This window comes from Polistes canadensis, unplaced genomic scaffold (genome assembly GCF_001313835.1).
Source record: "Polistes canadensis isolate GaletaPanama2010 unplaced genomic scaffold, ASM131383v1 scaffold_107, whole genome shotgun sequence".
Taxonomy (NCBI): domain Eukaryota; kingdom Metazoa; phylum Arthropoda; class Insecta; order Hymenoptera; family Vespidae; genus Polistes; species Polistes canadensis.
The window spans coordinates 148,393-172,685 of NW_014569654.1; the positions used below are offsets into that span (position 1 = coordinate 148,393).

A 24,293-nucleotide genomic window follows, 5' to 3' on the forward strand; every position below is an offset into this window, starting at 1 on the left:
AGTTGCTGAAGAAGTCCCAATAAAGGGACGAAACGTCCAACTAAATCAAACATAGTTCTACTTCTTTCATGTCCAAGTTCCCTGTGAAATTTCATCAGTAAACTTTAATAATTGTAAACATATAATATTACGTACAAAAATTAAGAAAAATCAAATGCCTAAACTAAAATTATATATAATAATAGAGAAATTCTACAAGTAACGATAGTCAAGTATTTAAGACTACATCTAGATTAAAAACTAACTAATCAACGATAATTATTATCAACATATTTATCCCGAGAAAACTCAAAAGAATACACTCTGGGAAGAGACCTAGTAAAAAATTAAACTATGAGAAATAAATATCAATAGTGACATTATTATCTCAATGAATACATCGTTCACGCGCTATCTTTTTACAAATATAACAATTTACCAAATGTCTATCTGAGACAAATTCTAAAGTGTATGTGAGAAAAATAAATAAAAAAGGAAACATTTAATACAAATATATGTATATCTTGATGAAAGACGCGTGTTCTCTTTTAGACGTTAACAAAAATTCGCGTATTAGCACTTATCATTCTTATCGGTAAAACGGTAATACCAACGTAACTATCTACCGCTGGCATTAGCAGTTTTTACGCTAGAATGGATAATATTGTAAAAACGTACTGCTTATTGTAGTACATAGAACGAATATCGGAAAATCTTTGTAAAAATAGAATAAAAAAGAAAGAAAGACAAAAAAAAAAAAGAAAAATAATACAGGAAATCGAAAAGTAGGAAATACTTCGCGTGCAAAACGTGTGAAGATAAAATCGAGCTCACGTATACTAACGTACAAACGTGTACAAATACATACGAATGTAAGTACATAGCAGTTTTAAGTCTATTTCGTTAAGGAAAATGACTTTCCTTTTCTCTACAGTTTTCTTTCTCTTTCTTTCTTTATCTGCTTCGATTTAAACTTTCTACAAAAATCCTTTTTCGAAAGATTTCCTTCCAAAGCACTGCTACCATTCACAAAAGTATGTAACATTCCAGAAAAAAGAAAAAAAAAAGAAAAAAAAAAAGAAAAGAAAGCGTTAAGAGAAATTTTCCTTACCATTGTCAATTTAACGTGACTACGAAATGTCGTTGAACGTCCATTAAATTTATTCGAAAATAATCTAGCATAAATGGATCACCTAGGTGGTTCGATTTAATACGTAAAAAGTCTGCTTATAATCAAATCGTTGGATGAACCGTAAGAAACACGACACGACATTGCTATTTCTCTCTTTCTCTATCTCTTTCTCTTTCTCTTTCTCTTTCTTACTTTTTGTCTTTTTTTTTTTCATTTGACAATAAATCGCGGAAAAATCTCGGTGATCGAAAACGTTTTCGCGAGAAGTTAATTTCAGGGGCGGTAGCGCGTAGTAACAGTTTCCTGTCGGGTCGATCGGTCGCAGATAAGTTCATTTCTCTCGGAATCCTTGGAGAATTCTTTGGGATAGGGTCGCGACGGAAGCTTCAAATTGATTAACCCTTTCCGAAGGAACAGAAAGAGAATAAAAAGAAAGAAAAAGAAAGAGACAGGCAAGCAAGCAAGCAGGCAGACAGGCAGGCAGGCAGGCAGACAGACAGACAGACAGACAGACAGATAAAAAAGAGAACGAAAAAACGAAAGCAAATTAGATTAGAATTTTAATTAGACAAGTTTGTTAGTACGGTCTGTGCGCAATAAATTAAAAAAAAAAAAAAATGTATATATATATATATATATCTGTATACATGTGTTACAAATAAAAATAGAATACTAGAAAGGAAAAGATAAAAAGAAAAAGATAGAGAGAGAGAGAGAGAGAGAAACATCATAATGAAGAAACAAGAGAAACAGATAGCAGGAAACGGTTAGGAAGGTTAGTGTTACGGTCGAACAAGTAGCGTAAGTCCGCGATACAGCTTAGGTTCATAAACTAACGTGAAAAGGGATGAGAGAGCTCGTGCCTGCCTCGAGGATGCAGAAAGTTCCAAGGGAGAGAGTAAGAGAGAAGGAGAGAAAGAGAAAGCTACAATAAGAGCGTCGTTAGGTTCCGTGGTTATACGAGGTGCGTAATGATCGTTGCGCGGTCGACCCTTACATCGGCGATTAGCACCATTCTACTAGTAGGAAATGACGAGCTTGCTTCTACAACTAGAGAAAGAGACAGAGAGAGAGAGGGGAAGATAAATAGAGAAAGAGAGAAACAGCTTACTCACCGAGATTGTACACGTTCGCAGCTTTGCCGCAGGACTCACGTACTTCTTGATTGTCCCATCCAATAGGGTACATCACCAAACCACCACATATCATTGCAGCTGTAATCCAAAGACGAAAGATACACAGTATATAAGAATATTTGTCATTAGCTTTGATGTTCTATTCCATAAAATAATACAAACTATAGAACAAATAAGGAGAATAATAGTATGAATAAGAAGGAGTAGAATAATACAAAGAGGAGGAAACCTATGTTGTTTCGATGTCTCTCTTTGTATAGCTGAACTAACTTTCCATGTAGAGATACCATCGATCTTCCCACTCTCCTTGATGGAAACACGCTCGAAACCGAGAAATTCCAGAAATGTCACGGTTCACCGCTGTAAGGTGGTTGCTCGACGAATACGACGACGACGACGACGACAACGACGACGACGACAACGACGACGACATCGACATCGACGACGACGACAACGACGACAACGACAACGACGACGACGACGACGACGAGATAAACTCGATTCTGTGGTAGATTATCTCAAGGATAGCAACGTCGATCGAAGGATTACCTCAAGGAACTCAGTTATAAGCGGGACCATTTAACAGGAACGTGGAAAGTTCGATAGGCTTTCGGTGAGAGGATAAATTTCTCGATTTTCTGAAAATTCGAGATTATTACTATATCCAATATGGTTTCTCTTTTCAAGACCGTTTTCTTATATTTCGAATTACACATTGAGGTATTTTTGTAAAAAGAGGAAAAATAAATTCGTATAGAATTGTACAATATAATCGATCAAATGATTTTAATCGTATATTCGATTTAATTTGAAATATTGATTGAAAAGGGGATAGAGGTATTTGTTAACAGCTATAGAAAAAGTTTAGTTTATTCGAAACGCATCCGCAAATGGAATTTGAAATATGCAATACGTATATAAACGTACAATTAAATTAAATCGCATACCTTAGAAGCAACCAAACGTTAAACGTTCCATCACGGTTTACTAGTACAAGCCGTAAAGTTATTTACTCTTGATTAAGATCGACGAGAACGATCATCTACTAAACTTTGAATGCTATGATACCTACTCTCCTCTCCTTTCCTCTAACTAGGAGCAAATCGCCAACCACGATTCCAAGGCGAGTTATTTGTATTATATTGATAATTGATGGATTATATGCGTTAGAAATGCAGTTTGTTGTTAAACGAGAAAAGGACTACTCACCTGCTATGAAATGAATGGAACCAAGAAGCCTCGTATGCTTCGGAGTCCTTAGAATATGCGGTAGAAAAGAAGATGCAGCTGCTAGAAGAGTCAAAGCACCGATCACTGCGATCGATACACCGATCCCCATCGTTACCGTACTGGCTTGCCACCATGCACTTGGTATATCCCAGAAACTGCAAATTTTATATATTTTCCGTTTGATCTTTTATTATTAAATATTTTATATACTTTTTTGTTTTTAATCTCTCGTTTGTTAAGAATATATTTGAAAACTTATTTATACAAATTTACCAAAACATTTTCTACATTGAACGAAGTACCTCGACTATTTTAATATAAATATCTATATTTATATGAGAAAAGAATTTCTGCTATTTCTCTATAAAAGTATATCGAGAATATCTATAAAAAAAAAAAAAAATGTTTAACATGTTGAATATCTAGTATGAGTCATTACTAAAAACATAATCTAATATAAAAGGCATAACAATAGATTGTCCCATATATTTTATTTACTGAAAAATAACTATATATGTATATCTAATTAATTTTGTATTAAATATATATTAATCGAGATATCATGTAAAAATATTAAATAAATTTAATAAAAAATATTAATAAAAAATCTTTTTATCCATTTTTCTTCGTTGTAAAAAATGTTATTTTTATTATTTCAATAAGTTTCCAAATTCTTCTATCTTAAGATGACAAAGATTAAACGTCTTTCTGATAATTACGAAAGATATCTGTGCAAGTGTATGTATCTATATACGTATGTATGAGTATACAGCTCCGTTCAACAGCTTCGCTTGGGACGCTTTATCCCGTGTTGATCGTTGTCATTGTTTGCCTCCGTTACGTTACGCTCGGGATATCTGTTGCCAGTTACAGAATAATTTATACGTCATCCCTCCCGCGATATACCTTGCACGCTCGTAATTAATTCCAAGTTCGGCTATCAACGAATACTAGACAGCCGTTACTAGTATTGTTTTGAATGCTATGGAATATATACATGCATTACGATTCATAAGATTATTTCTTGGCCAAGTTTGGAATTGAATAAAACGATTTTCGATTGAATATCTAAATGATATAATTATCAATTTACACTCGAATTTATATTTTATCTTATTATTTTTTTTTGGAGGATTTCGAATCATTCTTACACTTATTCAATATTATCAAAGAGATCGCGTCTTTTTACACACGGTTGTATTTTCTTTTATTTCGCCGGATTTTGGGTCACCCATCTATATTAATAACTATGTCCACGTTGGTTGACTTTAGTGATCGGCCAGCAATTAATAATTCAACGTGGGTAAGTCGTTGACTTAAGGGGTTATACCACCTTGACGTTCATAAAAACTACCATCAAAAGAAAATTTTTGTTTGACGCGACTTTCAAATTTTGTCAACCCCTTCTCGGGTTATACTTTTGGCTCACGGGACAAGTGTCAGACCCGTGGGGTAGTGATGCTACTTAAAAGTTACGTCAATACAAAAATTTTCTTTTTGTTTTTCCGAGAGCAAAGTCTGTGTAACCCTTTAATTCGAATCTATATATATATATGTATATATTAAATAATATAATAAAAGTATTACGTAGATATAATAATATTTAAATAATAAGAAATAATAAAACATTTTTTTGTGTGTATATATGTTTGAAAATGAATGTTTTAACAGTATTTATTATATTCAAAATATTGAATACATTTTTAAATCAACCGATTTTTATAGAAATAATAGAGTTTCATCAGTTTTCGCAAAATTATTTTTAAATCGATATCAATTATTTGAGAATTAATTTACCCCATATCGTATAAACGAAAATATCCATTTATTTTGTTTCATGTTTATTTTTTTCTCTTCTTTTTTTTCGCAAAATTAGTAACGAGTAACGCAGAAAATATTGGATAAGTTTAAATGGAATTAGATCGATTACTGATGAACAAATATTGATGAATATTTGCGACATCGATAGGCAATCATTAATGTTAACGTTTCTTCTCAATTGAATATGTCTGATAGAAACGCAAGAGTTAAATCAATTGTATCCCTCAGAATTCGTTGGTCCTACAATTATTTACTTTAGATAGAATACCCAGAAATACGATATATATATATATTTTTTTTTTATTTCGTTAATTTTCTGTCTTTTTTCAAACAGTAATCGGCTGTGAGCGTTCATCCTATTTGCATTCGTATCGTGGAATTAATGTTTTATTAGTATGTTTTTTTTATATACCTCTTTCACAGATAGCACTTTGATATCTTCGTTAGCAAAAATTTATTTTCAGTAAATTTATTTACGCTCATCGATAAAACTCGTAAAATGACGTTTTCATATAAACTAAAATTTTTATTCTACACTCTCGTTTCAATCTAAAAACAATTTTCCCGATCTTCGAATAAAAAAAAAAATTTATTTAAATTAATATTTCCCCTCGCTGCTAAATGATTTTAAACAATTAATAAAAGAACTGAAAAAAAAGGGAATAAAATAATTTTATTTTATCTATTATAGTTAGCTATAAACCAACCCTAAAGATACCTGGCGACAAATGTACAAATAGAAATAAACACGTACACTCATCTGTCATAATTAATTGTAGAAAATTTCAAACGAACACACATGCGCTTAACAAAAATTTCAAAGGGAAAAGCTTTGTTTTTTCATGCGTCTCGAATTTCTGTCTACCTCTCAAATATCTTTCCACTAGCTCAGGTATACAAGCGTTACATTGTTACGTGTAACTTACACATCTAACTTACACTAACGCCTAAAACTTCACACGGAAAAATACAAGCGTAGACGCGTATATATGAAAATTCAAAGGAAGAGATTCAGTTTTGGCAAACAATGGCGCGGACGATATTTGCCATTTTCGAGCATGCACAGTGGTGATACATTCAGGAATTTCTGGTCGCGCTAAACGAGGAGGATGCGGTTCCGGTCGCGGAAATGCGGGCAAATGGGCGGCACGTGTACACACAAACGAACCGCAAACGTATACGTACATAGATATGTCTATAGGAAGAACCAATGAGTATGAGGATACATACGACCCTTACATATTTAAATACACACATACATAAATACATAGATAAACATAGATTTACATACATACCTAGAGTACCTTGCACACTGGTAAACTATCTCAGGTGTAGCGTTAGGTGCTCTGATTCGTGGATAGTTGCAACGTCGAAAGGAACTGAAGTACGCGTCGGCCTTTCCCAGTAGTCGTCCCTGAAAAGTGTAGACATAAATCTAAACAGACGTCGGTGTGCGCTTACCATTCGCTATTTTAAGGTCCTATGCATATAGGGTAGGGTAGACCAGAAAAAGGTCTGCTTCACGCTTCACGCACCGATCTTACGCGGCCGTGTTTTACGATGCGATTCTGTGGAAAAATATGACGGAAAAACGTTCTTTGAAATTTCCTCTTTTTAGGAGAGAATCAAGAAAGTATACTAAAATGTTTCAAAATATAAGAAAGTGTTGATGTTGCGGAAAATCAATTTCAACCTTTTAGAAAAAAGTTCTTTTTTTTGTAACATTTCTAACGAGCGTCAATCGACGAATAAAAACCAGTAACAAAATAAATTGGCCTTATTAAAGAGACAATTATTGTTTTTTCATTGTATCGCGATGATATATCATTTTATAGAAAAATTGAACGAGTTAGTTTAACGAGCTGTGATGAAACGAACAGATAACAAACAAATATATTTAAATACTAAAAAAAGAGTGAGAAAGAGAGAGAGAGAGAGAAAGAGAGAAAGCCAAAACGTTTCAGAAAAAGAATCATTAAGCCTGAGCTTGATTAACAGATACCTAAACGAACACGTGATTAAATTCGTATCCATTTAATTTTTCCGCGTTTACTCTGCGTAAAATCGGATTAAAAAAAGATAGTGCGAAAGAGAAAGATAGACAGAGAGAAAAAAAATAACGACCGGAGGACGGTTTTCTAAGTATTATCGTTGTGTTGAACGCGTTCATTTTTCAACGTTCTCGTTATTTCGCGTTACACAGCTATGTATATCGGCTAACATGCTAAAGTATTTTCATAAGTAAGTAACTACGTAAATAAGTAAGTATGAAGAAAAATTTGCGTGGGAACGGCAAAAAGAGAGAATATTCTCGGACTAAAATGGTCGCATTTTTCGTTTCGAAATCTCTTTTTTTCATTTTTCATAAAGAGAAAAAACGAAAGAGAAAAGGAAAAAAGAAAAAATAATCTACTTATACAAATCTGTACGAAGGATACCATCGAGTCGCGAAACATTCTTTTTGGATTAGCGATAAATTGAATCTCACAGAGCGTGTAAATGTTACGACTTCCGTAACTCCTAATTGGCTAAAATCGTAAAGTTTCCTATATAAATCATGTGATGAAGTCCTTGAAACAGCCGACTTTCGTGAACCACATGTTTTCATAAATCAAAATTATTGTAGGGAGGGTGTTGATATAATTGCTTCCATATAATCTCTTTTCTATCTTTCATATTTTATAATTGATATTTATTAAAAAGATATATAAATTATATTTTATATATTATATAAATTTATGAAAAATATCTTATGGAGAAATAATATATAGTCAATTTAAATGTATATATTGGATAAGATATTTAAAACGAAACACCTAAATAACTCGTTGTTATTGATGATAAAAAATAATACTACGTTCCAGACGAAATTTACTACTTGGATTCGAAAGTAGCATAATCCCATGTTATATAGCTGTAATATATTTACTATGTTACGCTTTACGTATCTATTTTTTAGTTTTATTTATTAAGTAAAAAAAGAGAGCAATAATAAAAACTCCAAAGTAATTCCATGTCTTAAATATGCCCTATTAAATGGTACATAGAAAAATATATTATTCCCTTTAAAAATAAAAATAAAAAAAAAAAGAAAAGAAAATTTACCAGCATATATTCTCTACGCTTACGAAGAAATTATTAACGTGGGATTACGTCAACCTCAAAACCAAGAAAAGTATCGTTTGAAAGATTTATTTAAATCGCTAATAATAATCGAATTATTCAGGTAGGTTGTTTAAATGCTTTATTTGTTATTATCTTATAATATTTCTCTCTCTCTCTCTCTCTCTCTCTCTCTCTCTCTTTCCCTTTTTCTGTCTATCTCGTGCTCTCTCATGCAGAATTTGTAATGTGGCAATTTCGAGAACCATCGGTATGCTAATAACTGCGTTACCTCGAGCTCGTACGCTTCGCATATTCTTCCAAGGTATCCTTTGCCAGGATACTGCACACTATCTTAGCGTTATCTCAAACAAAAACGCGCGGCGACTTCGAAACTACAACGGCGCCAGGTTTCGGTCGATTAAGAATCCTAATCAGGCAGCGTCTCCTTCATAGGAGGCTCGAAAAAGAAAAACGAAAAGGAAAAAGAAGAGGAGACGGTGAAGAAGAAGAAGAAGAAGAAGAGTAGGAAAAAGAAGAACGAAAAAGAAAATCTAAAAGAGGAGACAAAAAAGGAGAAAGTAAACTTTGCAAGTTCGTATAAATCACGGTGAAGAGAGAGAGAGAGAAAAAAAGGGGAGATAAAAAATCGAAGGATTTTACATACATATGCAAGATCTATGGTACATTCTTGGATAAAATTTTACACCATCGCTAACCCCTCTTTTTTGAATTTTCTAATATCATTTTTTCTAATCCTGTATACACAATTTGATTTGTTTTCAAGATACAAATGTTTAACAAAGTATTAACATATTTTAACGTTTTACTTTTATTTATCGTTGCATAAAAATAATTTATTTATCTATCCGAAACTATATAGGATTATTCAGCGCGAACAATTTTATTAAAATAATTTCTACATCGTGGAGAAAAATGATTAAAAAAAAAAATAAATTAAAAGGAAGGTAACTACTCTATAACGTTTGAAATTTTTTACCAGAAAGATCGTGAGTGCACGTAGGTGTAAATCCGAGGAGAGATAAGTAAATTCGCAGCTGGTCGACACACTTGAAAATAAAAAGGTAGGATAACACGTTTGGAGATTCCTGTTTTCTTATGCAAATGTAACGCAACGTTGCGCTGGTTTTCCGTACACTTTGATCCTATGTGCGTAAAATTTCGTTTGTTTCTACCCTTTTCTCATTCTCTTATACACACATACAATCATTCTCAACATCGTTCAGAAACGAGACGTCGAGGATGAATATAACATTAAATATCTATTGTTTCGTCAGAGAGCGCCCGCTTCAGTGCGACATTATGCGGATAATAAAGTTCGAATCCGCTAATACTCGAATATTGACTCGGTAGACCACGTTCGTTCGCTGGTAATTTCCAACAAAGGAATACCTACTACCGACTAATTTATTGAAATATACTGACGTTCCTATAATCCGATTACGTCGTGTAATTATGAGACTAAAATCAAGTATTAACGATGATGGCCCTTAACTGTCGTACACACTCAATCATACAATTCTTAACTATTCTATATTATATACAATGAATGTTCCTTAAAATCGTACACCGTTACTCTTACCAGATTTCTGCTTGAAAGCTATTAATATAATATGTTTAAGACTAAGAAAATTTAAAAATAAATGCATCAATATACTTTCATTACATATTTAATGAGTTTAATTTGAAAGCTTTGTTTATAACAAGAGGATTAAAAAAATATGAAAATACTATACAGAAGATATTCGTTTCTTAAAATCATACATGTTGGTATAATTGTAAAAACAGGAGGTGTACTACGTCTAACGATTAATCATCCTTTGTGTTTTTTTTACTGTTATTTAAATATTTTTTAGTATTAAAATCAATTTAATATCCATTAAAATAAGAATAATACAAAGTATGTTTGTATAAAAATTACCTATCTATTAATATACCTCGAATATTAAACAATTTCGATCTGATATTTTATTCGATGAAAATTTTCAACTCGAAATTATTGCTGAATAAAAATATTACAAAAAAAAATATATGTTAGTTAAAACAATCCTAAATATTAATAAAATACATTAGAGTATTAAACATACCTTAAATGATTGTTAATTAATCAAAGGAAATGAATATTGTAGTCTAAAAGCACGGAATATAAGTTCGACGTACCGTCCTCTTCGAAATACAACGTTAGACTGGTTCATTGTCCTCTATAAAAATACTTTTATTGAAAGTTATTTATATGTCACTCAGAAGAATAAATTTTATTTACCACGCACACATATTACTTTCGTTATATTATCTTCGGGAAGTAATATAAATAACAATCAATAAAAGAAATTTAACTGACTTTTATAGAGGACAACGAGCCAGTCTAACAGTGTATTTCGAAGAGGACGGTACGGCGAACTTATTTTCCGTATTTTTAGACTACAATATGCATTTCCTTTGATTAATTAACAATCATTTAAGGTATGTTTAATACTCTAATGTATTTTATTAATATTTAGGATTGTGTTTAAACTAACATATATTTTATTTTGTAACATTTTTATTCAGCCAAAATTTCAAGTTGAAAATTTTCATCGAATTAAATATCAGATCGAAATTGTTTAATATTCGAGGTATATTAATAGATAGGTAATTTTTTAACAAATGTATTTTGCATTATTCTTGTTTTTACAGTTATACTAACATGTACGATTTTAAGATACGGAAGTTTTCCATACATTATTTCTGTATTTATTATAAACAAAGCTTTTAAGTTAAACTCATTTAATATGAAATTAAAATATGTTATTGCATTTAATTCTAAATGTTCTTCATTTTAAACATACTATACTAATAGCTTTCAAGCAAAAATCTAGTAAGCATAACGGTGTACGATTTTAACGGACACTCACTGTACGTTGCTGTTACTTTGTGAAATTTGTTAATTCGTTAAATGACCAGCTACATTTTTAACAATAACTATACTAACCTATTTAAATATGAAAAAAGGCAAAATTACATACTTTCAGTAAATAATATTTGAATATATAAAAAGCTAATAGTTAAAGTATTAAATAGAAATGTGATCTCAAGTATAGGAAAAATATTTATCGATTTCGTTTCAATTCCTGCTTATACTGCATTGTTATAAATCCGGAGACAGAAAATATGTTTTTTTGTTTTAAGGCTTATTTAATCTTAAAATAGAGTTTTTCTCTATTGATTTAAAGGATTAAATTCATTTCCTTGGAAAACTATGAAAACGAAAATAAAATAAACCCGAACAATGAGTACTCGTAGATCCATTCTTATCTCTTTTTATCCTTTGAAAATAGATTTTCTGTTAGTCATGCTGTTCTATCCACCTAATAACTACTCGTCTTTTGTGAATTCATATCTAACCTCTTTATTTCCTAGAACTACTAATTTTAATCTATAATAAAATTATTTTTATATACTTTCCCAAATACGTCTAGTTGTTTCGGATAAGACCTACAATTTTTACGATTTAACCGAAGTATATAATATAACGTTGACACATACAGGTATGTAAAGTAAAATGAAATAATATGTTAAAAATATATCATATTTATTTCCTAATGTATTATTTCATTAATATATTACTCTCATTAATTATTTCATGTATCTCTTAACCTAAATTCCATCAATACATATAACGCCGTATGTTTTGCCAAAAACTAAGAATATGTATAATAAATCAATTTAACTCATCTTCTGTGTTACTTTACTTGTATTACTTTTGTATATCATTCTCACGCGTATATACGCAAAAATATCGATCGACTCTGTTTCTCTTTCTCTCTCTCTCTCCCTCTCTCTCTATATACCATATCCTTCCATCTTCACAAGAAAAGACAGGGTAGGAGAAAAAAAATAAGAAGGAAAAACTGCGAGTACTATACTTTCGCTTGACGATAAGTCCCTCTCTCTCTCTCTCTCTCTCTCTCTTTCTCTTTCCTTTCTTCTATTTTCGTTGTAAAAGCTCGATGTTTGTGTGTGTTAAAGCGTGTGTCGCAGAAGACGTTTCTAGCCGAAAGGAAACGAATGTAAGGAGCCGAGAAGAGGAAATAAGGAAAAAGAGAAAAAAACAGAGGAGGTGAGGCAAGGGGATGATAAGGGAAAGGGATGGTATAAGAAGGGTGGGTCTATGAGACGAACATTTCTCAACGGAGATCGGCCAATTGGTTGGACGTATCGCGCTTTTCCGCGAAGCAACGAACCAACGGCCGGATATCCGTCGCGGCTAGAAACGTCATTCGTATCGTCGTGTAAAAAAGCTACGAGTAAAGTTCTACGTCGGGGCCAACCGTTCGAAGCAACCCCTACTTTTCTCTATCTCTATCTACCTTACCCCCTATTTTTCTCTTACTCTCTCTCTCACATTCTATGTTACACTACTTACGGACGTAAACCGATCGTACGGCAAAGACGGATTTATGTGCTACTAGGAAAGGGATACGTGTGTACGATGTTCTACCTTATACCGCCATCATTTTTCTATTCTTTTCTTTTTCTCTGGTTGGTTCGTTCACTTACCAGAAAAGAAAAATAAGGTAACATACCTTTATACGTAGGTAATAATATAAAAATATAAATGTGAAATAATTCGAAAGAAATGATATATATATGTGTGTGTGTGTGTGTGTGTGTGTGTGTGTGTGTGTGTGTGTGTGTGTGTGTGTGTGTGTGTGTGTGTGTGTGTGTGTGGAAAGTTCTCAAGAGGTTTTAGGTCTAGCGAATTTAGGATGACGATGATGATGGACTTAAAGATCCGGATTTAAAAAAAGAAAGGGGNGTGTGTGTGTGTGTGTGTGTGTGTGTGTGTGTGTGTGTGTGTGTGTGTGTGTGTGTGTGTGTGTGTGTGTGTGTGTGTGTGTGTGTGTGTGAGTGCGTGTATTGATTTATCGTCACCATGTAATCTCAATTTCATATTATTTGGAATCGTTAATTGAATGGGAACATTTTATCGTACTACCTAACCGTTCTGCTTTATGCAGTTATAAGCTCATCTTCTGGTGCAACGTTAACAAAGTGCTCGCGATCAACAATATCGACGAATATATAATATTGATGCGTATATGCATTTGTAATTTCTCTGCATATATACGATGCATCAAAGTGCTTTTTTGATTTTCACCGAATAAAAATAAAAAGACAAAGGATGGAAACATGATTTACGTATCTATATATAATACGTCTATCTAAACAAAAAAACAAAAATAAAAGAAAAAATATAAAAAAAATGAAAAATATCGAATATATTTTAATTAGAGATTTCGAACAAAGCTCGTAAAATCTACTGCTTTTTTCAAAATTTCGTTTGAAATCTCACTGATCTGTTAATTCCTACATGTTGCATGATGTTGGTTTAAACGTATCTATTGCATTATACATCGACGTCCTTTGATTTGCTTTATATCGTTGATCGCTGCTGTTAAACTGTTTTCACATTAGTGTGTCTATGAAAACGATAAATTACAAGTTTATACTACAAATGGTTTTAACTAAAACGACTATCGTATAAACTATCTAACGGATAATAGTGATTTTGTTTGTTTGTAAACGATTATGTGTGTCCGTAATACGTTCATTAACGATTACATTATCACTAATAAGTAAATTTGTTCGATTACAATGTTTCAATCCGACACATATATAGTATATATACATATATATACACAAAAAATTATAATATGTTATGTGATAGTATAAACAATGAAGTAACAATTATGAAAACGCAAAGATATGATCGTTATCCAAATGAATAATACCTACGAATGAGTTATTTTGTTACACATTTTCCATCTGTTAAAAGTTTTACAAGTAATCTCTGTATAAAACAGCATTTCTATTTCACGGTTTCGCTCTAACACAGTTCAAGAATTGGAAAAAAACCTTCTAGAAAATAACGTACAACATGGCATCCTAGATCACGATGTCACTTTAACCCCGTTTAAAAATTACAGAAATTCCTGAACAATACGGAACGTAATGTAGGAACAAAGGTAAGATCATAAAAAATAAACACAATAATTTATATAAGAAAAAATATTCCAAAGTATTTAGGTTTAATGAAATTCGAATTATTTGAACGCTCGATTGCTTACCAATTAACTAACTAACTCAAAAACATTGTTTTAATACAAATATTTCTTTCAATTATATCCAAATATATAATAATATATTTTATTTTAATGTTTTATATATATATATAAAATGTAATTCCATTTTTTGTACTAGTTCTTTATTTTTTATATCAGAGATTCCCATAAAACGATATTTTTTTGAAACCTAACAACCGTGTTATACGCTGATTACCTGTACAACGTTTGTATTGAAAAATGCTTAGGTTTCGTTTCGAAATATAGGAATGTACAGATGGTACACGGCGCATACTATGTCAACGAGTAAGAACTCGTTGGATCGATCTGTGTGTGCGTGTGTGTGTGTATATATATATATATGTGTGTTAGGTGATATCGACTGTAAAATAAAACTGAAAATATCCATACGATTTGCTCGTATCGCCGAATGTAATATACGTACTAAACGATATAACAAGGAACTTCAATGTGTCTCTCTCTCTTGTAACGCATCTCGTTCAAACGAAACGAACCAAGAGTAATATCGATATATAAAGGTAGAAAAAGAGGGAAAGAAACAGAGAGAGAGAGAGAGAGGGATGGGACTGCGATATAAAAATAAAAATAAAATGCAAAATCTTCGAAAATTGATGTATCAAATAATATACCAAATCTTGTGTGCATAAATACATATATAGACAAAACGACTTTCAAATAATTATCAACGGTGCGCAGTTAGTTAGAAAGAGTGAATTAAAGCCATTCGATTTCAATTTATTGCAGTCCATTAAAAGTTCGACCTGAAAATTGGTAAATCGCTTAAAGCTTGGACTGTGAAAACCGCAGAATTTTTTTTTTCTTATCCTAACTCCCTCCCTCTCATTCCTCTACGCTTCTTTCGTTTTTATTTTTCTCTTTTTTTTTGCTCCCTTTATTTTTTGTTACGCTCGAAACAACGATTTCGACGAGCGAGCTTAAATTTCTACGTGAACAAGCAAGCGCGTAATTTGTAATTCATAACTAAGAACACATCGCGAACGGGAAACGAATTTAAATAATATATCGTGCGTCTATATACATACCTACGTATACTTGAATATTGCTATTATAAAACGTTATCGCAAGCGTTGAAACGTCGACTCGTTTGCAAAAGTAATTAAATGAAATTAAAAAGGGGAGAAAAAAGAAAGAAAAAGAAAAAGAGAGAGGAAAGAGAGAAAGAAAGAGAGAGAGAGAGAGAGAGAGAGAGAGTAAAAAGAAATATTAAATATATACGTTATTTAGATTGATTATTCGTTCGTATTTATAACGATATTATCATCGATATTATAATCGATCGTTCGAGAAAAAGAATAAAAAAGAATTAATAAAACGAGACGAGGAAAATCTTGCTTTAAAAGAAAGAAATGAACAAATAAAAAAAAGAAATAATAACAAAAATCCTTCTGTCGAGATAATAAAAGCGCAGCATGCTGAAAGTTGATTTTCTTAAAAAAAAAAAAAAAAAAAAAAAGAACAGTAGTAAGGAAAGATGGGTGATATTTTCGTTGTTTCTCTTTTTCCACGTGGAAGGTAGACGAGAAAGATGAAAAGTAGCTAATTTAGAGTTGATTCTTCGTTATTATCGAAGATCGGGTAAACAAAAAATTAAAAGGAAGGATAACGAAAGAAATGAGAATGGTAGGAAAATAGAAAATAAAATGTAAAATAAAGTGAAAGAAAGAGAAACGAGGAAGAGAGATATATATATATAACGTCGAATAATTGTGATTGTTGACAACAACGCGATGCAGTATAAATAAAAAAAAAAGTTAAAAAAAAATACTATACAAGAGAAAAGAGAAAAGTAGAGTAGGATAGTGAATGTCGTTTACCTGTATCCAATAAGGCAAATAAAAGCCAGAACACGCTAGGATCGATGCAACGGTGGACAGAGTAGCCCACAGCACGCACAGCACTGTCATCTCATCGGTTTGAAAGCGTTCGCCTCATTCGCACTACCCTTTCACGTCGTTTCACGAGGTCCCAACGCAGAGACGAACGTCGGAAGCTCGAAAATCGAAACTCGTCCGTATTATCTCGACTTTCTTTTTATCCATAAAAATCCTTGCCGATGTAATTTCCGCCAATCAACAAAATTTCTGGTAGAGAATTTTATTTCTTATTTTTTTTTTCTTAATTGATTATTATTATTATTATTATTATTATTATTATTATTATTATTTTGTTTATAATATTATAAAAATTTGATTTATTTTATCGATATTAATTTTGTCGTAATTGCTGTTATTATTATTATTATTATTATCATTATCACCAGTGTTCTTTCTTTTTCTTCTTCACTTTTTTCGTGTTATGTTACAGCTACAACTGAGCAGAATCAATCGAACGATCGAGGATCACTAAAAGATCAATACAAAATTTGTTCATTCGTTTATCACTTTTTCGTGATCTTTTAATCACTGTTTACTTCCTCGAGTAATATTAAATTCGTATATATAGAGGAGACTACCGAACGGCCGGCTTGCTTCGATGACGTTGAAAGTCAAAATAAGAGCTTCCCAGTCGAAGAAGCTTTGTCTGTCTCTCTTTTTCTCTCTCTCCTTCTCTCTCTTCTTCTAGAAAGAAGATGAGAAACACGCTCAAAGCTAATTATAACTTAACGCGTGGTCTCGTATACGTATCTTTTTATATATTTTATATACATACGTACGTACGTACGTACGTACATATACACGAATGCGTGCGATCTAACGTGTATAGTTCGAAGAACACACGCGTTCCTAAGAAAAGAATAAGAATAAGAAAAAAATAAGAGATATAACAAGAAATAAAAAAAGAAGAACCAAAAAAAAAAAATATCAACCCTATTATTTATGACTTTTTCTTCGCGTGTTATTTCTCCCACAGAGTCGAACGTAAATGCGAGATTATATTTACGAGAACATATCAATCTCGTTTCGACTCGTCCGAACGAACGAACGGAACGAACGAACGAAAGAATAATGACTAAACGTTAGAATGGAAGTTAAACTAGCAATGACAAATAAATCATGGACGGATTTCTTATACCTCGTGTCTATCTCTATTTGATCCGAAGTTGACGCGCGCGGTGCCGTGTCGGAACTGCGACTGGACCGTTCTCCTCTACGTTCTCCATCCCCCTCCAACCCTCTAACTCTCTATCTTGCTCACCCCCGTACTCTGTTTCGCTCCCACCACCAACATCTCATCACCCTCTCACTCCTTCCCTTTGCGTTCTCTTCTCTTGAACAGCGTGGTGCCACAGCATCTCGGTTGAACCATCTGGCGAATGTACCAAAATATATATATATATAATATATATATATATATATATGCATATGTATATGTTTGTATATATTTCTATATATATATATGTATATATATATAATATTTCTATATATGTAAAATACATATCTACATCGAATTACCGGTAGGAGACGCGTGCATGCTTTTCTCCCTCTCACTCTCTTTCCCTTTAAAGTCGTGCAAGCTACACGTATGTATACATACATTTACTCGTTCGTATTTAGCTTTCCAAAAGACAGATAGAGATAGAGAGAGAAATAGAGAGAAATAAACACAGAATACAAACGCACGAACTAGTACACCTTAAAGACCCTACGAGCCTTGATAAATTATATAATTATGATGCATACAATACAATTATGATTGCTTTTATTTTACTATAATTTAATTATTAAATAAAGCTTGAACAAATCGATACAAAAACGAGTGCAGCAGTGAAATTATTTAGATCGATGCCACACATTATTGAAGTTTATTATTTATTAATTCAGTAGGATTGTACCAACAACGGCTGTGTATGCTGATGTTTGCAGTTATTCCATCATCATAATATTCCTTCTTATGAAGAAAAAATAAATACTCCTGTAATTGTTAAGTGAAAATGTTTAATTTTATTTTTAAATGTTTATATTTCAATTACAATGATATAATAACAGTAATCTAAATAACCATATTTTTATGAATAAAAGTAATTGTTTTAAATTATTCCAAGATATTCGAAACGTTATCAGCATGTATCTAGAGCAATATCATTCTGTCTGGCACAATGAAGTAAATCTTACATTTTAATATCATTGAATAAATATTTCCTAATTTATTTTCCAGATATATTTACTCAAAATTTCATTAAACGATATACAAAGAAGGAATCAAAATATATCATAGCATATTATTCTTCAAGTAATTTATTTAAGCAAAAAAACAAACAAACAAACAAAATTGTAGAAATGAAAAAACCAAAAAATGGTTCAAGTTTTTCCTATTGTAACGAATAAGAATATACAATAAAGTTTAATTGTATTATATTAATAACGGGAAATATTTACGGTGCTTGCGCATATTCGCTAATTTTCCTTTAGCTAAGCCTATCCATTAAGCTTTTCCCCCTGTTTCACTACTCTTCTTCGAGTAAGTACGCTCTCCTGCTGGACGAGAACGCACCTGCACGCGATCATGGCCAAGTACGAGGCTTACCGCTATGTAACGCAACGTCGAGGGCTTCTACTACTCCCTAAACCACCCCCTTTCTATCACCGCAACCACCGCCACCACCAACACCATCACCTTCACCACTGATATTATATAACACACATATACATATATGATACGCACGCAAGCTGTGCGTGCTAGTTGCATTTTCCTCTGCTAACGTCTCGTAGTTAGCCAAAAAGTAATCTGTGGTTTGACCTAGTTAAAAGCAAAACGTTACTCCCTTCGATTTATCTCTCTTCCTCTTACTCCACCTCTATCTTCCTTCTCTTACTTCTCCGCCTTCTCCTGACGAGGAAAACGTCAACAGCATCGACGAGCTTGCCATCGCACCAATTGGTTTCAGTGTTTAACCGACACTGTCACTGATTCCTGCTTAATCGCTTAGACACGGTCTATAATGTCAAATTGATTCTAATCTTATCGATTAACGGTCTAGTTATTTTCTTATAGTATCCAATATATCGTAGAAATTAAAATTTTATTTCAAATTTTACATTTTAATCAATCTGAACTAGGGATGGGGGGGATAGTTAGAATATGCAATAGATTAAATAATTATAAGTACTGTTCAAACATATTTCCTTAACAAATGTTGATATTATCTTCTAGAAATTAATGTGTGGTTCATATTTAATTATATTAATTTAATAATAATTATTTGTCACACACACATATTAAAATAATATAATTTATAACAAAAAATATATTGTTTTTTCAAGAAAGCGAAAAAGTTTCGAACTACTTTGAAATACATAAAGGAGTACATATAATTTGAAGAAAAAAAAAACAGTGGTAAACAAGGGATAACGCTATGACATTCCAGTGGGGTGTTTTTGTTATTACGTGATGCTACTTTGCCTGGTAATTTTACGTCGCTACTCATTCGCGTTACAATCTCTTTCTTTCTTTCTTTCTTTCTTTCCTCCTTTCTCCTTTCCACTCGCCTTCCCTTTTTTCACTCTTTTTACGAATTGGAATCACGTGAAAAGATGTGTGTTGGACACGTTCGCATGCATGAATTCTCTCGTCATAATTTTCTCGTTCGCAACGATAATAGTGCTTTCTCGAAAACTAGTGAAACACGTGACGTCTCTGGAAATATCAACGTGCGTTGGTCTCTAAAAAAAAAACATCTCATTTGTCTTCTTAAGAATAGGGGAGAAAATTTCGGAGGTAGAAATTAAAAGCTTTCTTAAGGCGAACGTGCTGGGATATCTTAGGGAGACAAAAGAAAAGAAAAGAAATAGAAAAAATATTTTCTTGCGCAGTAAGATGGGAAAGAAAGAAGAATATTTAATATTACAGCACTATTCTTATTAATATACCGGATGTCTCGTTTTAAATGATATTACCAAACATCTCCAACCCTATTTATCTTATAAAAAAATATTTCAATTCAAAATTGCTAGTTTTTCAAAAGGAAACGTAATATTTATTACAGTTATTTCATAGAATGCGCTTTTGTCAAGATACGGAAGTCATAACAATTTTTTTTCAATGGAAATCAATATTTTAAACTCAACAAAAATTGTAGAGAATATCAATACAAATCCAACAAGGATCTACAATGTACTTTGTCATCGATACTTCATCGAGTTATATGGTCTCTTCTAATATTATTCATGTTATACTAATATATTTGTGTATATTATACTTATATTTATTATAATAGTAGTATAATATTAGATGTACAAATTTGCTTCCGCGTAACAGGGAACAGACGTAAGGTAAGGTAACGCGTTGGCATGTAAAATAAAACTACTGTAGTCTTAATTTTTTAGCTTTATTTTTTTTTCTTACTTCCAACTCTTTTCTTCTCTTTAATTTCTTTCTCAAGCCCAATTTCACGTAAAACCTTTCACCCTTTTTATCGTCCAACATCTTTTTTTTTACTTTCCTTTTTTTTCAGAAGAACTCGATCACCGACGTCTCGGGCATTACGTGATCTTCGAGAAAAGCGGGAGAACGAAAAAGGAGTTAAAAAAAAATAAAAAAGAAAAAAAAAACACCATAAAAGAAGAAAAGGAAGAAAAAGTCCTGAAGGTAAGCTCGATCACCCTTAAAGCCAAGGGACGAAGCCGTTCGCGGTAGGATTCGGGCCATCGTCACTGCCCTACGAGTTCCCCATCTCCGTTTGGCACGACTCGAGCGCTCGCATTAGGGAAATGAACTGCTGGTTTTTATGGTCTCTGAGAGCTTTTCGCATAGAGAGAAAGAGAAAGAGAATATGAAGGAAAAAGGCGAGTGGCAAAGGATCGTATAGGAAAATAGAGAAGATGAGTATAGAAGAGAAATAAAGAAAGGAAGAAAAAAAATAGAGAAATATAGAGGGAGAGAGGGAGGGTGGGAGGGAGAGAAAGAGAGAGGAGTAGAGGAAAGCGACGGTGCAGAAATGGTACGGTGTAACGTTCTATTTCGTAGAGAACGGAATGAGAAAGTTGCCATTCTGTCGGAGTGGTGTAGGAGAATTACCAACTGGCTCGGTCGTTCTCTCTCTGTCTCTTTCTCTTATTCGCTGACTTTCCAACCCTTTCCTGTTTCCTTGATAAGGGTGGATAGAGACGGAGGGGTTTGTCGCTCGGGATGAACCTGGCAGGGCGGTAAAGTCTAATTTCGGTGTAAATTCCGGAGAGTTTTATTGCCTTGAGTCCGTGGCTTTAGCCTGCCACCCTCGAAATCTCGTTCGGCTAAGCATATATTTATGCGCATACCCGTTTCGAAGCATCCCGCCGAGCCCAACGTTTGAGACGATAATAAAAAGCGATAATTCCGTGCTACGTAGAGAAACAACATTGATTTATGTAAAGGAATGTATCTACGTATATGCGTGTATGCATTTTGTCAGTAAGGGAAAAAGAATATCTTCGAGTTTTGAAATCCGATGTAGCTATTTTTTGTCACGGTAATCCGTAATTGTCTGGCGACACCACCAACTGTAATAACCGTAACAATCAGAACTGTGACGTTTGAGAAAGTCTGTAATGAAAATAATCATAATAATAATCCTGGTTGAGTCTTCTTACTACCGCGTTCCTTCCTTCGTTTCGTGAAAGCAAGGAAATAAAACCATAGTGGAAAATTCTCTCAGCATATCCATCGTCCAAGGCTAAAACGAGGACAGTCGCTATCATTTCGAACGGATTATGCCGGCAGATTTATTTTTACGAGCGGCCAAATACACTGGCCGATCTCGATCTCCTTCTCCTTTTCGTTCTCCTTTTCAAGACGACGAACCGATAACGGTTTTGTCGATTTGCAGGGAACGCTCCGATCGATAAAATACTGCTCTCTTTACCCCTGAATTCCACGAGGGAAGCTATTTTCCATAACGTGCGTTTATGCTCGACTCCGTGTGTCTATAGAGTTCTTCGTAACGGGCGTTACTCTTTAAAATGGTTTTGCATTTAAGTAGATTTTACGGTGTCTTGTGGAAGTTCTCGTCTTCCGTTGTTGTAAACGTTCATCACCTTGTACTCTTTACCTTCTAAAGCATATAAACGTTAACTTATGAAATATCTTATATGGTTATACTAACTTATAAGATGAAAAATTAACGAGCAATAACTTAATATTATATCAAGTATATAATAACGTAATATTTCGTTGATAGGCAATGACGATAGCGACTACGACGAGACAGAACAGTTCATCGACGAGTTACCAAGCGATAGAACTTCAACGACAAAAACCGGCGCCAACGTCCGACGCATAGTCTCTCCTATAAGATGAAGTAGCTAAAGTACGTTCGTCGAGATAAGAAACGATTTCACGAAGGTGAACTCCACGAGATAAGAACTTTACCAAACGACGGTGTAAAATATATTTGTAAAGTGAATGGTCTATGCTCATGGGGTGTGAGATGCAACCGAATGAAAATAAATTATTCGTTCGGAGTACTTTCAATTCTTAATCGTAAAAATGTAATACCTGTAAAGGGACCACCAAAGAATCTAAGCTTTACTATCGGTTTCTTTCGAATCCACGAAGAAGAAAAAACCTGGTAATCCTTTCTGTAAGATAAGACGAATTTTATTAAGGTCTGGATCCTTCTTAAATCGATTTAACCGATGTATCTAAATGAATTTATCAAAATTGTTTTTAAAGGCAACTTCTTTTACTAGAAATGATAGTAATAGGGTATCACCACTAATCTAAATTAACTTGATCATAGATGATACAAACATTACTTTTAAACTTAAAAGTAGATAATTGTGATTTATTTTTATTAAAAAAAAAAAAGATAAATAAAATTACATCATTGCTTAAAAATTATACTTACTGAGCAACTTATTTGGCATAGCAGAACAAATAGCATTAACATTTTTTAAATGGATTTAACATTTAAGTTTATTTTACGTAATATAATTTTTATACTTATTACCATAAATTACTCTAGAATTTATATTACAATCATTTCCTTACCGTGATACCATTGTATCTATAACTTGACTAATAATAAAATATACTAAATATTTATAAATTCCTGTATAAAGTGATACGTATTAGTTTCAACATTTTATACAAATTTATATAAATAATGAACAATTAAATAAGAAAAATATTTCTAATATAAACTGCTTTTAACTAAAGTAGATATTTATTGAAATAATGAAAGCTTCTATTTGCTACAAGTGTTCCTGTTTCTAGTATGCAAACACATAAAGATCTACCAATTTCAACGTATTGGAGAGAATTTAATATACAATTTAAATTAATCCACAATTACCTATTTAAACCAGCAATTAAAGGAATAAATAATATAATTAAAATAAATAAAATAGAACAAAATAAAGAAAACAAATGAAAAGAGTAAAATAATATTGGTAAATTCTATTACCTCAGATATTAGACTGGTCTTCTTATAATTTTCTCAGCATTGTTCTTGCAGTTACCGCTTCATCCTATTTCATAGTTCCAACTAATCAGGTTAATTTCCTTGAACCTGCAATAAATACAAGCATCAAAGAATTATACCTGTAATACTTTTTTCCCACATCATTTCTGAAGCAGCAAAATATTACTTCTTTCTTGATCATCGTATCTAACCTAAAAAACGAAATACAGCATTTATTAATAATACTTAGCAAATTAAAATAAACCATAGTAATTAAAAGCTTACAAAAGAAAATATACCACAAAAGATTAAATCTATATTAATATTTGATAGGATTCAGTACTGAACATTCAATCGCACTGCCTGGCATACAAAATGACGATATCGCAACAAACGATTTCATTTCGATT

General features: G+C 32.5%; 1 protein-coding gene and 1 long non-coding RNA gene across 10 annotated transcripts in view; both read right to left on the bottom strand.

Annotated features, from left to right (window-relative positions):
- Positions 1–17,630, bottom strand: part of LOC106787608 (lipoma HMGIC fusion partner) — a 64,531-nt gene extending 46,901 nt beyond the window's left edge. For 7 of the 8 annotated variants that reach the window (XR_001381812.1, XR_001381816.1, XR_001381814.1 and 4 more), the window contains exons 1-4: positions 16,382–16,679; positions 6,594–6,712; positions 3,457–3,632; positions 2,227–2,325 (exon numbers count right to left, since the gene is read on the bottom strand). Coding sequence is in view for 1 of the 8 variants with exons in the window: in XM_014750132.1 (XP_014605618.1) it covers positions 2,227–2,325; positions 3,457–3,632; positions 6,594–6,712; positions 16,382–16,471 (484 nt within the window). In the remaining 7 variants the exon portion in view is untranslated. Of the gene's footprint in view, positions 1–2,226; positions 2,326–3,456; positions 3,633–6,593; positions 6,713–16,381; positions 16,680–17,579 lie in introns of those variants that run through there. The other variant, XR_001381810.1, reaches the window with a different exon arrangement.
- A 5,963-nt stretch (positions 17,631–23,593) lies between these two features.
- Positions 23,594–24,293, bottom strand: LOC106787603. Of its 2 annotated transcripts, none has more exons than XR_001381805.1 (3): positions 24,169–24,293; positions 24,024–24,095; positions 23,594–23,991 (listed from the first exon to the last, which is right to left on the bottom strand). It is a non-coding gene; the product is annotated as an uncharacterized LOC106787603 (long non-coding RNA). The 2 variants fall into 2 exon arrangements; XR_001381806.1 differs by having other exon boundaries at positions 24,183–24,274.